This window comes from Oncorhynchus kisutch, linkage group LG7 (assembly GCF_002021735.2).
Source record: "Oncorhynchus kisutch isolate 150728-3 linkage group LG7, Okis_V2, whole genome shotgun sequence".
NCBI classification, from domain to species: Eukaryota; Metazoa; Chordata; class Actinopteri; order Salmoniformes; family Salmonidae; genus Oncorhynchus; species Oncorhynchus kisutch.
Window position 1 is genome coordinate 1998621 of NC_034180.2, and position 18343 is coordinate 2016963.

Consider the following 18343-nt stretch of genomic DNA (forward strand, 5'->3'; position numbering starts at 1 on the left):
AGAGAGAGACATAAGTAAAAGATGAAGAGGGTGGGTTCAAGACCACAGTCAAGTCCACCACTCAGACTGGCTATTTAAATCCAGCACAGCTACAGCACAGTTACGGAACTCACCACACAGCCAGCACAGCTTGAGCCATATCGGGGCTATCCCAGCATGCTCTCCTGTGACTAGGAGTGGCTGGCTGCTGTTGGCCTGGGTTAGGGGTTGTATACTGTACGAGGAGGGAAGAGTGGAGAGGTGTAATACGAGGGAGGAGGCGGAGTGTAGAAAGGAGAAGGAGCCGTGGCGGTAATTAAGTGTCCATGCTGAGCCCTGGCGGGGGTTGCCATGTCCGCGGGCTATGCTAATGAGCGTGCCCTGCAGTCAGGGCTTCTGCCTTATTAGCGTGCGGCGCCGGACAATATGGTGGGAGAGGACCCTAGCAGCTAGCCCTGTCCACCAGCAGGCTCATGTCGCTGCAAACGACTAGCAGTCAGCCCCCGTCCCGGAGAGGAAGGTAATTCCATTCACTGGGACTTTCTCTCCATCTTCCTCTTCTCTTCAGTCTCACCCTCACTCTGAGTTTGTCCTGTTGGAAAAGACTGAGCGTGCGTGCGTGTGTGAAAAAAGACACAGACTCTCTAAATATAACCAGCTGGTTGAGCCTGAACTGGCGGTCGTAAATTCAAACCCCTTCGCAGGACTTTATACGGGACATCAATATGTTAAGTGCACATTTTCCACTCTTTTCTTTTGGGGAAAGGGTGAATAATTGTCAGAGTGCATCTATCACGATACATCCCACGTTACAAAAGGCACCATGTCACTGACTGACTAGTCAGCTGTTTGTCATAAATCCTCTCAGTCCCACATGGCACCCTATTCCCTTTACAGTGCACTGCCTTTATAGTGCACTACATTTGACCATAGCCCAAGGGGACTGTGAGTGAGAGACTGGTCTGAGATCAGTGATTGATAGAGATAAAGACAGAGATATTCAGCTCTCAGTGCGGCTCACTGATCCAGGCTCAGATGGACGGTGATGCGTGGACAAACTCAAGAGGGTACATGCCTTCTGGAGTTCTGGGAGCACCACATGGCATTTACCAGTTTAAAAATACAGCACTTAACTAGAACTGTGCTTTTAACAGCCCGAGTTAGAAAGAAGCCCATACTCTAAATCATCTACACCTATAGTAGGCTTATGTCCACACACAACTCTGTATATAACCTGTTCTTAAACCATAAACACACCCATCACCTTTTATCCCATGTCAGAGCCAAAATGACTACTCCAGTTTCCAGTCTCTGACATAGATAACATGTGGGAAGTGGGAAACTGGAAAACGCATCATTCATGGTGGCTCAGGAGTTAGCCTAGACCAGGGTTTCCCCAAACTCGTTCCCGGGGCCACCGCTAGGTGCACGTTTTGGTTGAGAGGTTGGGAAACCCTGGTCTAGATCACACTCTCAGCATGGACCGGGATCCGGGGGTAGCTGTTAGCCCAAGCTATATATAGAGCAACTAGATTCAGCCACGGGTCTATTGTTGTCAAAAAATAATTACAACAATTTGTACACCGCTAATTGACCACAACTAATCCCAAAAGAGATTGTATTTGAAAATAACAATAATTTCATACCTTTATTACAGACAATCATTTATATATATATTCTATTTGTGGAAATACTTGGGAATAGATTTACTAAATCTACATTTTTGCTGAATTCCTGATGATTTTACAGTCCTTTTCATTTATTTTTGTAATTATTTATTTTTACTTTGAGGGGACCCCCAAAAGTCTGTTACGGGCTGGTTTTGTCCCGTGGGCCGCATGTTGCCAACCCCTGCTATACAGTAATGTCTGTGGTTCGGTTCTGTCCGTCGTATTGAAATGTAGCGCAGCATATAACCATCTGTGTACTGTTGGCCTTGGCCCCGGGCATTTTGTGGGTACTTCGGGCCTCGTGCCAGAGGTGAAAGAGGAAGGAGAAGTGTTCCTGGAAGAGAATGAGTCGACTCGAGGCCCCCAGACCTCTGAAATTCCTCAGCGCAGATGGAGTGCCCTTTGCACCGGCGTTTATTTTTCCCGGCCATTTTTTTTTTTTATGGAACAGAAACAACACATGCCCATAATCTTAGATGTGGCATCAAAGCCCCTCACAGAGCACAAAAAAAACAACCACCAAGGAGAAGCACACACTTTCACTACAGAAATAGGCTACTCAGTTCTCACAGAGCGCCTGTAATTACAATTAACAAGGTATTTCTTAATTTACCATTCAGCCCAGGGCCTAAAATTAACACCCGCCACCTACCAAATGCGGGTACATTTGTCACTGGTGGGTAAGATGTCTATTTCACCAGCCACGTTGGCGGGTGGTCAGGGCTCCACAGTGCGGGATTTTACTCACATTTGTGAATAAAAATAGTAAATGTATGATCACATTTATAGTAAAATGAATGCTGCAGTAGCTGTTTTCAAACTATTTCTGCAGTTTTGTTTCATAGCTGGTAAATGAATATGGCACAAAGTCAAAGAACTATGTAGCTTATTCCTGCCTTTAAAAGGACAGGTGAAATGTGATATTTAGGTTAATATAACAACTTCTTACTAGTTATACATTTACTGTTTTAGAAACATTACAAAGCATCCTCATCAATTCTTTTGTGTTTTGTTGGTGTCGTTGTAGCGTGTGTGTGGGGGGGGGGGTATTTTGGCTGGTAAAAAATGTGAGTGGCTGGTGGACCAAAAAGTACATTTTATACCCTGATTCAGCCTAAACATTACCCTGGTGAACCATAAAAAGTAGCAGTAGTGCAACAGTGAAAGCTATGAGACAAGGATACATTATGACACTTAATACCACATTTGCATTATTTTCATAATATTGAAAGAGGACACAAGGACAGTTGATAGGATAAAGTTGTCATAGAAGCTACAACCAGTGGATAGCATTGAAGAGAAGTCAGTGCTGTGTTTCCCTAAAGCATCGTAGCACTAAGAAACTAAAATGGACAAAATATGATCTTAGTGCCACGATGCTTTAGGGAAACCCAGCCCAGGTAGGCTACATTGACTAGCCTATACTTTTACTGCCACTTGCATACTTGGTAGATAGCCCATTTTGATATAGGCCAGTCCTGGGTTACTTCTCTCAGGTGAAAACAACAGTTTCAGTGTACTTCAGTCCCAAAGTTGCTTCAGATTTGGCAACCGCCACAAAGCAAGGCCTATTTCTCAGAGGTTGACGGACAACTAGCTTTTAGATGTAAATCAATGGGAATAATTGTGTCTCGTTACAGTTGTCACAGTGCTAAGAATAATGTCCATAATACACTGACATTCCCTTAGCATCCTCACTATGTCACCAATCATAGGTACTAGTATGTATGTAGGCTACGTATGTAGATTATTGGAGCACAGTTAGAGCCGTGGCAGTCATGACATTTTGTCAGACGGTTATACTGTCGGTCTCACGGTAACTGACCGTTAACTACTATAAACACATGTAGTATCTCCAGGCCTCCAGCATACAAGCCACTAATGAGTGCCTTGGGAACATCATTTAAAAAGGTCTAATAAATCAATTTAACATACACCATCACAATAGATCTATTATTTATTTAAGGCAGGTTTAAAGAAACATTATGATATGAAGAAAATGTATTTCAGTAGAGCAGAATATGAGTCGGCCTCCTGTATGTTATCTGGCTACGCACCAAGTCATAGACTGTAGGCTACTTCAGTTAGCAGGCAATATACGCTTACTATAAAATTATATCATCTAAAATAATAAGAATATAATTTAACTTAGCTGAATAAAATAGAAAGGATATTTTTCCCCATTCTGGAGCAAGTGCACATATGAAGTGGCTATAAGGTGACCATTTGAAACAGGTCTTATACACTAGATTTACAGTTATTTGTCAACTTTAGTTGTGAATGAGACAAACTTTAGAATGTCTTAGAAATCAGAACATATATGGGCTGCATGATGTGACTATAGACTATTGATGATTTGAAAAAAAGTCTCAAAAAAAGCTTGCGCTCTGTTCCTTGCCTCAGGTTGCACACTCTGTTCTCTCATCAATTGATCATATTTTCACCCATCAAACGATTCTCAATTTAATCTCGTCTTTACTAATATGTCAAATTTGTTTTGATTTAGAATGGTCCATTATCAAATGGGCAGGAACAGGGGCAGTCGATATGCACCCGAATAGCGAACGGGAGCGCTTCCCGCAGTTCGTTTTTCCAATCATGCGGGGGAGGCTGCTCCGGTTTCATAGCACAGCTGAGAAATACATATAGTAGCAGCTGGGATCCTCCTCTTTTTAGTGGCAGCTATCAAAACTCTGCTTTCACACGGGACTACATATAGAAACATCTGGGCTTAGAACACTACTTATTTATTTCTATTTCATCATTTAGATTTTTTAAATTATAATAATTATAGCTAGGTATTACTGCACTATTGGAGCTAGAAACAAGCATTTCGATGCACCTGCGATAACATCTGCAAATCTGTGTACGTGACCAATAAACTTTGGATTATTTCACGCCACTCATCAACTACTGTTTAAGAAGCAAGCAGCCTCTCTCTGCGCGACAGGTCATATATAGGCATGTGCATAAACTAGCAGGCCATTAGGACCTGATGGAGGGACAATAGAGTCCTGAGTACCATACCATTAGGACCTGATGGAGGGACAATAGAGTCCTGCGTACCAGACCATAAGGACCTGATGGAGGGACAATAGAGTCCTGAGTACCAGACCATAAGGACCTGATGGGAGGACAATAGAGTCCTGAGTACCAGACCATAAGGACCTGATGGGGGGACAATAGAGTCCTGAGTACCAGACCATAAGGACCGTTCTACATCTGCACCATGGAGAGCATCTTGACTGGTTGCATCCCTGCCTGGTATGGCAACTGCTCGGCCTCTGACCGCAAGGCACTACAAAAGGGTAGTGCGTACGGTCCAGTACGTCACTGGGGCCAAGCTTCCTGCCATCCAGGACCTCTATACCAGGCGGTGTCAGAGGAAGGCCCTAAAAATCGTCAAAGACTCCAGTCACCCCAGTCATACACGGTTCTCTCGGCTACTGCACGGCAAGCGGTACCAGAGCGTCAAGTCTAGGTCCAAGACGCTTCTAAACAGCTTCTACCTCCAAGCCATAAGACTCCTGAACATCTAATTAAATGGCTACCCAGACTATTTTCATTGCTCCCCCTCCCCCCTTTTGCACTGCTACTACTCTCCGTTTTATCTATGCATAGTCACCTAAATAACTCTACCTGCATGTACATATTACCTCCATTGCCTCGACACCGATGACCCCGCACATTGACTCTGTACCGGTACCCCCTGTATATAGCCTCGCTATATATTGTTATTTTACTGCTGCTCTTTAATTATTTGTTAGTTTTATTTCTTATTTTTTTAGGTATTCTTCTTAAAACTGCATTGTTGGTTAAAGGCTTGTTAGAAAGCATTTCACTATTGTAGTCAGCGCATGTGACAAATACAATTTGATTTGATTAGCAACCTAATGATCGTTAGTGAGTTGGGTACTAGCAACGCACGACCAGAGTGCATAAGAGGAGATTCTCGTGACTCAACGGTTATGTGGAATTTGACTGCGATTATGACTCATGACTGCCGGTGTGGCGTTAATACGGTCACCGTAACAACCCTAAGTACAGTTCACTCACTGTGCCAAAAATACAGTAAACCCTAAATTTAGGCTACAGTACGATATTGCTGTAGAGTTCCTATGTACAGTATGTGAACACTTCATTACACTCAAATGTAGGACTATAAATAATTACTAAAGGGGAACCTTGCCAGCATCCATCCCATAAATTTGGTATCATGACTTTGAGGGTAATTTGCCAAGACTTTCTGTAGTAAATATGTGTGCCACGACAACACTGTTCCAGAACAGAACAGATACAGCCCTGTTAATGGTGAAACAACAGGAGGAGTGATGTCAAGAACTAAGAGGCGGCTGTTACTAGTTACCACAGCCACAAACTCAAAATTGGCTATATAATTTCATTCAAAACAAACATGAGCTTTTTGATCTGAATTTAAAGTTAGGGCTAGACGTAAGGTTAGCAGTGTGGTTAAGGTTAGGTTTAAAATCGTATTTTAAGAAGATAAATTGTAGAAATAGGCAGGGTTTAGCCATAATTAGACTGTGGCTGTAGTAGCTAGTGACGACCCCAAGAGGTGGGCTTACTCTAAGTAGCAATGACGCTAACATAGCTAGCACCACTAGTACGTCACATTCTGGCACACACACTGAGGGGCAGGCTGCCCACTTAGTCACAGAGAGGAGTGAGAGAGCAGAGCGCAGTGTGTGTATGGGCCATACGGTATGAGACAGGGGGGGCACAATGGGGAGGGGGCGGTCCTCCAGCCAGCCAGCGTAAATCACACTGAGCCCACTGGCACAAGAACACGGTCGACCGGTCCTACTACAGCAGCCAGTCACCCCCCAGAGAGAGAGAGAGCGAGGGAAAGAGAGAGATGGTGGGTGGTTGTGAGAAAGTGTGTGAGAAAGAGAAAGTGTGTGTGTTACTGACTGTGGGTGTAAGAGACAGTGTGAGAGAGAGGCACTATGTGTGTATAAGAGAGAGACAGTGTATGAGAGAGCTGTCGAAAGTGAGTGAGCATGGAGTGGAGAGTTGAGCGTTAGAGAGCTGGGGGGGGGGGGGGGTGGCGGCGGCGAATATGGCTTTTTCCATGGTGGTATTGGGTTGACAGCAGTTTGGCAGAGGCGCCTGAGGCAGTGCCTGCTTGGATTCTAGCCTGTCACTCAGGACAGGGACACTCATCAGGATTGGTCCTGGTCCCTTCTTCCTCTTCCCTAGGAATAGCGGGGGGGGGGGGGGGGGGGGGGGAGCCAGAGCCAGTTTGCGTCCATTAGAAAAAGGGAGAGAAAAAAAAGAGGGAAGAATCGCAGTGGCACAGCAGGAGAGGCTAACCTTCATTTGCATGCAGGTCCAGGGGAGGAAGAGGTGGGGGGGAGCTGTTTCTGTTTCCAATCTCCATGTTAAAACGCCTGGCCAGGGCAGCCAGTGGGAATGAAGAGGCATTGTTCGCCCGCCGCTGCTCCCCGTCACACCTAGGCTACATCTCAAATGACACCCTATTCCCTACATGGTGCACTTCTTTTGGCCAGGGCCTGTAGGCTATGAAGGGAATTGGATGCCATTTGGAACACAGACCAATACCCATCGTGCCTTTTCTCGCTTTCAAGGTATAAAAGACATGTCCTGCGTGGCAGATAATGTTGATCTCAAATCCTGACCTGAAATCTATACAGACCAGACATCGATGTACGTCTGTTGTTTGTCTTGTGTGCACTGCATCCATATCCATCCAGCCTTTTCTGGTTCCGTCCACATCTGTCATAACCAGGTTGTGACCTGAAAGCTGCAGCATTCAAAGCCTTGTCGCTGTCTTTCACCCGTGAGAGAGGCCGTTCTCTGCGGCATAACGATCGCTATGACAACCATCACTTAAGCCCTCCGGGTACAGTGGGTTGGAGCGGTCTTGTTTCTGAAGACCTCATCACTAACTGGGAGGGTCATCAAGGTCAATCCACTGGCTCTCACAAGAGATGCTACATGAGAACAACAAAATGTACTTCCGCCAAAAAAAGGATGAGGCGGTTCCTGGCCAAAGGACCAGAAGGAGAGGAAAAAGAAGAGGGAGGGATTGCTGGGATGCTTCCTTTGGCCCAGAGTTGACGAACACAAAGTCTGGCTGTGCGTGCCAAATTAGGTTTTTAAGCATTATTTTTTTCAGGGAGGATTTGTCGCTGATCTAGAAAACCTTCTGGTAGAAAGTGTCAATAGATCTGGTGCTGACCACTCCCCGTAGAGCGCAGGGATTAATGACCTAGGATGTGTCCCAAATGGCACCCTATTCCCTATATAGTGCACTACCTTGGACCCATGTAGGGAATAGGGTGGCATTTGCAGATGCAGCCCTAGCAATCTGAACCAACAACTGACTGACTTGTCTATTGAGATCACACTGGTAATTCAGGAACAGAAAGAGGCAATCACATAGAGATCAGTCCAACTAAACCCTGTTCATTATCAACTCACCAAAAGGTTTTACAAGCTATCCTGAGTTCCAGATTTTTGGGGGTCATGTGTCTCCATTTTGTTGATGACGAGATATCTGGCTAATTAGCATGTCTGAGCAGTCATGATGAGTGATACTCGTCTAGTACTAGACGTCCAATAATGCACCCATCTCATTACCACGATGAGGACGAATCAGGCGGCAAAATTCCCTCGTTCAGACAACAATGGGACAACGCTAAAGAACCGGAGCCTCTCTACCTCAAGGTCACAGCGGTTCACTCAGAAGACGTGGTGAAGTCATCATCTGCATTGTGCCAAATGGAAGGGCATTCTCCGCACGTGGCAGCCACAGAATCATCAGCGCCAGGTACTCACCTGCGTTTCAGCGTCGTAAATAACCTCCAATCGCCCCACACGCCACTGACAATGGCTTTCACAGAGATGACTTCACGTCAATTAATTTAACTTATCTGGTCTGGAGTGGTGCTTTGTTGTAACACAGCCAAACGCTTCCACTCTCTCTGGATGTGATATATTGTTTCCCTTGAGAGCCTTACATACCATGTGGTTCCACTACTCTGCATCTGCCTGGCCTGACTGCCTCGGTCCCTCTGTCCTGCCTCGTTCGTTCCTGGCACTTTGAATCTCCCCGCGGCAATGAAACGGCCCCAATCAAGGCCCAAAACTCCCCACAAAGCAGACAGACACAGCTGTTAGCCTGGCTAGTTAAATGCATTAGTGTGGCAGACTCGCTGCTCAACCCAACTGTACAGTACAGTGTTGTGGAAGGAGGTAGTGACTAGGCTTGGGCATTATACCATACATACTAGTGGTCGACCGATTTTGATTTTTCACCGCCGATACCGATTATTGGAAGACCAAAAAAGCCGATACCGATTAAATTGGCCAGTTTTTATTTATTTATTTGTAATAATGACAATTACAACAATACTGAATGAACACTTATTTTAACTTAATATAATACATCAATAAAATAAATTTAACCTCAAATAAATAATGAAACATGTTCAATATGGTTTTGGAGTGTTGGAGAGTGTTGGAGAAGAAAGTAAAAGTGCAATATGTGCCATGTAAGAAAGCTAACGTTTAAGTTCCTTGCTCAGAACATGAGAACATTTGAAAGCTGGTGGTTCCTTTTAACATGAGTCTTCAATATTCCCAGGTAAGAAGTTTTAGGTTGTAGTTATTATAGGAATTATAGGACTATTTCCCTCTATACCATTTGTATTTCATTAACCTTTGACTATTGGATGTTCTTATAGGCACTTTAATATTGCCAGTGTAACAGTATAGCTTCCGTCCCTCTCCTCACTCCTCCCTGGGCTCGAACCAGGAACACAACGACAACAGCCACCCTCGAAGCAGCGTTACCCATGCAGAGCAAGGGGAACAACCACTCCAAGTCTCAGAGCGAGTGACGTTTGAAACTCTATTAGCGTGCACCCCGCTAACTAGCTAGCCATTTCACCTCGGTTACACCAGCCTCATCTCGGGAGTTGATAGGCTTGAAGTCATAAACAGCGCAATGCTTGACGCACAATGAAGAGCTGCTGGCAAAACGCACAAAAGTGCTGTTTGAATGAATGCTTACGAGCCTGCTGCTACCTACCACAGCTCAGTCAGATACTTGTCTGCTCAGTCAGATTATATGCAATGCAGGACACGCTAGATAAAGTAGTAATATCATCAACCATGTGTAGTTAAATAGTGATTATGATTGATTGATTGTTTTTCATAAGATAACTTTAATGCTAGCTAGCAACTTACCTTGGCTTACTGCATTCGCGTAACAGGCAGTCTCCTTGTGGAGTGCAACGAGAGGCAGGTGGTTATAGCGTTGGACTAGTTAACTGTAAGGTTGCATGATTGGATCCCCCGAGCAGACAAGGTGAAAATCTGTCGTTCTACCCCTGAACGAGGCAGTTAACCCACTGTTCCGAGGCCGTCATTGAAAATAAGAACGTGTTAACCGACTTGCCTAGTTAAATAAAGATGAAATAAAAGTGTAAATCGGTGTCCAAAAATACAGATTTCCGATTGTTATGAAATCTTGAAAAATCGGCCATTCCGATTAATCAGTCGACCTCTAATACATACTATATCCCGGGTATTTGGAAAAAGCCACAGGATGGTTTTTCAATACCGTCAAAATGGCTTCTTTTAAGTTTAAAAATAAATGTGAATATTTGTAGCTACTTTTTAAGTTAATACCTGCGGTCAAATACGTTAGGAGTGCAATACGTTAGGAGAAAAAGCAGATTGTGTTCTTCATTTCACCTGTCACATTATTTTACATTATGAAGCTTACCATAGTTCCCCAGAACAGTTCAGCCTGTCATGAGTTTGTAAATAGCACAATGGGAGAAAGTGGGAGCTGGTGAGTCCATAGAGGTTGATATCTATCAGCGAGTCTCTGGTCGTGTCTACGCTTGACACTTACATGCGACTTCTGCTATCAGAATACGAAGATTGCATTGAATAGACGGGTCTAGATGCACAAAAGTGGCTTTGTGGTGTGATTGTGTTCAGATCTGTCTGACCACTTCAGGAGGTGGTCAGGGATGCATTGTGTACAGATTTCTCCTCAGTCTGGACACAGTCAGGCCACCGAAAGCGCATACAGTGGGCGACATCATCAGCACTTCTTCCACAAGTATCCAGAAAACTTGTGTTTTGGGACCGAGAGGGACCTTTTCATTATAAATGTAGGAGGAAACGCGTGGAACGTGTTTGCTGGACTCAAGTGCTAGCCAGCTAATCTTCATAAAAACTTTTTTGTTTGGCTAGAGTTATGCTAACCCGTTTGTAATCTCTTTAGCATTGCTTGCTGGCTAGTTACAGAGGTTAGCTGGCTAGTTAGCTACGGTAGTAAGCTACTGCCATCAGTTGTTGCGTTATCATATTTAGCCTATTCCACCATTTGTAGAATGCATACTGGCATTTGATTATAGCGCAGGAAAAGAGAATCCGGACACACTGTGGACACATTTAAATGTAGGTGTAGACGCATGACGTGTTCGGAATTCCATGATCAGAACTCTATGATCAGAATACTCAAGCTGCACGAACTGTCAAGTCTAGACACAGCCTCTGTTGTGTGGTGCACATGAGGTGAGGGAGTTACGGTTGTATGCAATTCACTACCAAATATTTGCCATCAGATACCTTATAACGGCTTTCTGCCGTGTTTGAGAAGTCAACAATTTCTTGGTGAGTTACCTGTTCAGCTGCAATTTTTTCCCTGTGCTTCCTAGAAGCGTTTTTTTCTCCTCCCCTCTGCTTTGTGTACACATGCTGCTCTTCCTTCAAATAAGCATGCATCACAACTTTTTCATTTGCACAATTTCTCTTGTTCAGTTTCACTTATACCCACTCAACGAAAATGACATTTGGTAGCGTGCTTGTATAACTTCATGAGCTGGATTTGCCAGTCTTTGCAAATAGTTTGTCCATTTTCACTTGTTAGCATTCAGCTAGAAGCGTCTATGTGACTTTGATATTACTTGTGCTAATTCTGTGAGCATTCTGGTAATAGATGCGCAACGGGCATTTTTGCGTTTTAGGCGCCCCCTTGTGTGCTATGCCGTGATAGTGTAAATCCCAGTATGATGGTATGAAAATCTGGATACTGCCTAAGCCTAGTACTGACTTCCAGACAAGAGAGGACAGAGTTTGCCTGGCTGCTGCTGCCAAAGGCTAACAAGAGCCTGGCAAGTGTGGGGGCCTCCTGGCTTCTCTTCCACCCACACAGGAAGTGAGGTCATGACATTAGCACTCCACCGTGCTAGAGTGCTCTCCGCCAGGGCGGCAAGATCAGCGTGTTGGACGAAAGCCATTTTAAGCCCCCCTAACAACAACATACATCAAGACAGTAGAGCTACATAAAATTACCATGTATTTAAAATCTATGCCAACCTAAGCAAAAACCCTCCTCTGATTTCACGCACCAGTTAGACGCGTACCACATGCTCCGAAATATCCCCACGCCTACAGCTATGGCTTTCTTCTCAGAGACAATTGAGGAGACCTCTCTAATTCTCTGCGATGTCATTTCCATCTCTCTTTTATGAGTGAAATGAGCCTCGATAATAAATCACATCCCTGTTCAGAAGCAGAGGCAGCAGTCTGGCACGACTGGCCGACTAGAGCTTCCTGCTCCCCAGACCTCCCTCCTCTCTCTCGTTCTCTATATCTCTACATCCCTCACGCCTGTTAAAGGCCTGTCCTGCAGGGCCCTAGATGCACTTTGTGTGGTACAACAGAGAAAACCGCCCAGAGCTCTTAGCAGCTTCCCCACCACCAGTACTCTCCCTCTCTCTTCCCCTCTGTCTTTCCCAGCTGCACCAGCGAGCTGTTCGCAGTTCCTTATGAACTGCGGCCAACTGAGAGCCTGTGCTACTCCTGTGAGATTGGTATTACTCAGTGCCGGGGCTACGTCCTAGCCAAAGGGCTGCTCTCCGAAGCTGTACATCTCCCTGTTGTGGCTTGTCAACATGGAGAAAATCGTTACCAAGGCTAAGGCACTTCCATTCCACACAGAGGAGTAGGGGGGGGGTTGATTGAGACCAGGTAGGTACTGTGTGAAACAGATTGCTGGTAACTTTGTGATATATTTTTAGGCCTCCTAGTGGACATGGTGGACCTTTCATTTGTTCTGTTAAATTAGGTCAATGTAAAATACAGAGGGCACACTGAAGATGTCGTTCGAGAGAGACCAGATCAAGTGTCATGGCCGACAATCAGGCTGGGAAGTCATCCCTGGATCTTTGTCAAGAAACCGTACTAATTAAGCCTAACTGAATAAGTATTATGGGGGAAGGCAATGGACATCCCTAAATAATTACTTTAGGAGATTTGCATATTATGCTTCCCTGAGTCCCTGTTGTTGGGCATAAAGAAATCCTATCTTAAATTACCTGCTTAGCACCTCTAGTGAGTTTGACACTTGATGAAAAGTGTGTCCAAAATAGGGTTAATTACTCACAAGTAGCCCCCTGAAGTTATTGTGAAGCAAGTTGCTTATCAGACATGTTTTTGTAATTACTCAGGGCATTGGAAATTAAATGAAGTGTCACCTCATTGACAACCTTGATTCAAAAGAGCATTCTGAATGAATTGGAGGGATTCTCAGTGGATGCTAGGCTTGGGCGATATACCATTTAGAAAAGTTCCATGTGGACAAAAAGCTTATTTCTCTCAAATGTTGTGCACACATTTGTTTACATCCCTGTTAGTGCGAATTTCTCCTTTCCCAAGATAATCCATCCACCTGACATATCAAGAATCTGGTTAAACAACATGATCATCACACAGGTGCACCTTGTGCTGGGGACAATAAAATACAACTTTACAATGTGCAGTCTTGTCATACAACACAATGCCACAGATGTCCACATTTTGTGGGAGCGTGCAATTGGAATGCTGACTGCAGGAATGTCCACCAGAGCTGTTGCTAGAGAATTGAATGTTAATTTGCTCTACCCTAAGCTGCCTATATATTTTGACTCGGTAACGGTTGGTACAGAAACGGTATGACAGTATGAAAATCTGCATACCGCCCAACCGTAGTGGGTGCCCATTGGAATCCTGACAATACCTGCAGGCCTTGGTATTGCCAGCCAGCCTACCTGTTTGATGCAGAAAGCAACAACACATTTTAAATGTGTATTGATCAAACCCCAGAAGCTTCTCTGGAACCAGGCCCATTATAAAGTTAACTTACCCCAACAACTTTAATTTAAGATCAACCGCTGTAGCGGCCTCCCAATTACTATCCATTCAATTCTCCATCAAGTCACAGAGAGACTGAATGGGGCCAGTTTTAGGCCTACCCACTGAATCTGAATGGTGTTGAACGCGGCGGGTCTCAAACTCCCCTCTATGTAAGCGTATGCTGAAGGAGGCATCCCACCACCTTCCTCCTGCCCTTTAATTCATTTCTAAGTGAAAGCCTGTGTATCATTATTCGCTTCAGCTCCAGCCGGCAGACACCGCGGTCCATGAGAGCCCGCGCCCCGTCAAGTTGAGGGGTGGTGGGGAGGGTGGAAAGTGGCGGAGGGGGATTCTTGGCAGAAATTCCCCACAAATTTGATGCCAAGAGCAAAATGGAAACCTCCCCTCATTTTCCTTTCCCCTTAATCCAATGTTTTCAAGCCCTGGCCCCACCAAGGTCATTATAATCATAGAAAGTGGAAGGGCGCCAGTGACCCGCCATTACAGTAAGGTACAGAACCACCCAGCCATTGGCTGGTGGTGAGGAGGAAGGGAGAAGAGCACTCGGTCGGTCAGGTAGAGGCAGGGGCTAAAATCCCTCCATTTCAAATGCAGATAACCTGAGGAACCAGCAGAGGAGGAGACAGGGAGAGGAGAAAATGTCTCCCTCTCTCGCTCTCCCAGTGCCCCTGACCTTTTGCCCTTCATGATCGGGTATCTCTCTCTCTCATTTATTTTTAGCTTACAATTCGTATCCATATCTTGAGTTTAAGCCTACTTCAACATTTATTCAGGAGATAGGCCCTATAGCCTAAAGCTAATTCAGAATGGTTGCGAAATTATCAAGAGTAGAGAGAGGTTTTATAAGTAATATTTGGTGACATAACACAAGTATGAGCAATGACCTAGAAACCTCTGGGCCTGAAAGAATGCTGCTTGCATTGACAATATTGCAAAACCAACCTCCAGCATAATCTACACGTTAAAAAAAGGTACTACTTTTACATGTAAAAATCTCTATGCTTTATCCAAGTGATCATTTTACCGTCAATATTTACAGTAAGTAATCGGCCAATAGAATTCAACATAGATCATCATGCGCGTACCAAAATCATAAAGAGTGGCCGTTTTCATTGTGGCGCCAAAGGTCATGTTTACTTGTCTGAGTGAGGGCGCTGCACTGTACTGTGACCTCCATGGCCAGCTTGTGAGTATGTGTGTGTACGTGTGTGTGCCCTCTCTCACATGCCATGTATGCTAATATACACAGCATGACGCTTGGCCTGCACAGAGCACAAAGCAGAGTACACAACCCCAAATATCTAGACCTGCATGTGTCTGGGCTAAGATAAAGCACCTTTAGTAGTTTAAAAGCAATGTGTAATCGTGCTCTTTTCACCAGAGGGCATCGGTACAGATGCAGACATCTGAACTTCAATATTGTGCTTGTTCCTGGCACGTGACCAATCGGTGTAGGTGTTGTTAGCTGAACAATGAAAACAAACAGACAGTCGGCCAATGAGGTGAAGTGGCAAACCTATACAGGAGGAAAACCTATACAGAATAAATAAACGTTGTCCTGTATAAGTTTTGTGATTGAATGGGGGGAGAAGTCAAATATTGGCTACAACTTCTTAAAAGAAAAAGCTTTCTCTTTGTTATTATATGAAATCCTGTAATTGACACATACAATAGGCTATTACATGATGTAACATGTCTATAATATTACTTAATCCAGGGGTGTCAAACTCATTCCATGGAAGGCCTAGTGTCTGCTGGTTTTTGGTTTTTCCTTTCAGTGAAGACCTAGTCAACCAGGTGAGGGGAGTTCCTTACTAATCAGTGACCTAAATTCCTTAATCAAGTACAAGGGAGGAGCGAAAACCCGCAGACACTCGGCCCGCCATGAAATTAGTTTTACATGTGACCTAACCCATATAGTACAACTTAATAGTTGGAGCCCCAGGGTACTGTATGGTGCGTCAGTTGGTGGAGGTGAGCGGAAGGAGCTACAGTAGGACAGGTTCATTGCAATGGCTGGAATGGAATCAAACAGAGGGAAACCACGTTTGACCATTCTATTTATTCCATTGCAGCCATTACAATGAGCCCGTCCTCCTATATCTCCTCCCACCAGCCTCCACTGATGCCATTATACGCTACAGACCTGCTCTGTCCACTCCAGCGGCGTTTCTAGGTACGTACATTCGCCATCAGTAACATGTGAGTGAGAGCTTACTGTTCAAATATCACTCTCTCACCCAGCCAACGGACGCAATTTCCCAAGTTCAACTCTGGGTTAAACACCTGAGCGCTGTATCAGTGGATGAGGAAAGAACGGTCTTGTTTTGGGGATGTTTTGTGACTGGGACTGGATATGTGGACGTTTGTAGTAGCCTAAATACCCACATGTGGAAAGATTGGACATGAATAGCTCACACTATGGCACTACAAACGCTAATTTGATATTTACTGCACTGTTTTCACATTTTGTAAACTTTATACAACGAAGTTTACAAATCCCCTTTTGATCACAGCTAGTAATAGCACTGAACAGTTGCATTGTTTGACATTTAAGAAAGACTACACTGTGTCATTATGGTTCATTCATTAAGTCATCATTGATTTATGAGATTAATTACATTTGCATACCAATATAACTCATTAAGCCATGTTCTTACGCAGGTCTTCAGGACATTGCACTACAGCAGGGGAAATTGCCACACTAAGCCAATTCCTATGTGATCATTTTATACACACATTCTACCTAGAAGTCATCATCTAGCGGCCGAAGTGTGTCACTGCAGCTTTTCATTATTGGACTGATAAAAGCACAATCTTAACATCCAAGCTACACAGGGTCAAATGAACAATGTATATACCAAAATCGCACATTCTAATGTACATTCGGAGTAACGACATAACGAGAAATGGGGAAAGTGCCATTTCGCGTCTCTAGCCCGCGTTATTGATCATAGTCTGTCTGCAATGAATGGCTGCAAAGGGAAGGGGAAAAAAACTGAACTTCAGGTGACCGACCATGGCTTTGACATAGCCTGCATGCAGACATGAACCTCGCTGAACTGGGCGGAAGAAAATACCTCTGCTTCAAAAAAAATATCATCTCCAGACTTTCAAGAGCTCGACGTAAAAACAGAGCGAGCGCCTACCGAGGGAACCAATACACCCGTTTTGAGTGGTGAGAGAGAAAGTTAGACGTTTATATTAACCGAAATGTGAAGTTAGCTACCGAGCGTTGCTAGATAGCGCTATTACTAGGAACACTGGGGTACGGTTAGCCCCGAGTCTGGCTTGTCTGATCCGACTGACCCTTCATTTTATTGCGGCCAGATTCTCAGATCCTCCCCTTTCTCCCCCGAAAGAGACTCGCTCGCACGGACAGATAAACGAAAACGCTCAGACATTATACCATATACAACCGATACACAAGCTATCTGTCCGCAACCTTTAGGGGAAAGGGGACCTTTATCGATTATACTCGATTAAAGCCACGTACAACTCATGCACTCGTTGGCTAGCTAACGTTACTCATCGCCAACAACATGGCTGCCTTGCTCAGACCTAAAAAAAGGAGAAATAACCTACGCCGTGTCTTTGTCTGTTTCACCTCTTTAACCCTAAACTACTGCGCAAAACACACGAAGACCCATTAAAATTGCACAAAACCAGCAAACGACTTACGTGAAGGCAGGCGTTTGGGTTGCTCCTGCTTCCTCCTTGGCATTTTCCCCCTTTTTGTCACATTCTCCTCCTTGTTTTAGGGATAAGAAGAAAAAAGGTTTTTCCCCATTGCGATTGTAGGCGAGAGTGATGGCAGGGACTGTATACCTGTCTTGTCCTCGCGGTTTAAAGTGTATTGTTGGGTATAGGACCACAGGAGGAGGAGGGTTCTGTGCTGTTGTTGTTGCCGTGTCTTGACTATGGCTGCTCTCTGTAAGTGTGTCTCCGAGCCCCTAACTAACACTAATGCCGGGATCAAAGGGCAGCAACAGTAGAGCAGACACACACACGCTCGCACACACGCTCTAGAGGAGCTCGCCAGCGATAGCAGCGTAGAAACGGACAAGGTGCCCCCAAGCTTACAGGGTGTATTGCGGAGTGCAAAACCCCTACATATTTAAAAAAAAAAAATGTATTTGATAACTTCTATAAATAATAAATAAGGCAAAGATACTGAAATACAGTATCAGTACAGTATTTTTCATATTGGTTGTATTTACTTTTTTATTTATATTACACATACATTATAAATATATTTTCAAAATGTGAAATGTACATTTCGTGAATTGATGAAATGATGGATTGAATAGTAATTCAGAAGCCCAATGGAAATCCCCAGTTTCCACCAAATAAACAATTATGATTAATTTGCATGAAACATACATTTGAAATGAACCCTTTCATTTTCACACTTGCATAACCCCCATATTCATTAAGCTACAGATACACACATTTCATTTCTTGCTATTGTTTTTATTTTTTTCAATGCCGTA

The 18343-nt window shown here is 44.3% G+C and overlaps 1 protein-coding gene across 4 annotated transcripts in view; it reads right to left on the reverse strand.

The window, feature by feature from the left end:
• Positions 1-17920, reverse strand: part of LOC116352875 (zinc finger protein 827) — an 86266-nt gene extending 68346 nt beyond the window's left edge. For 3 of the 4 annotated variants that reach the window (XM_031828358.1, XM_031828359.1, XM_031828361.1), the window contains exon 1: positions 17532-17920. In XM_031828358.1, the coding sequence (XP_031684218.1) occupies positions 17532-17574 (43 nt within the window). In that variant the 5' untranslated portion in view covers positions 17575-17920. The remainder of the gene's footprint in view (positions 1-17531) is intronic. The other variant, XM_031828357.1, reaches the window with a different exon arrangement.
• Positions 17921-18343: the final 423 nt, after the last annotated feature.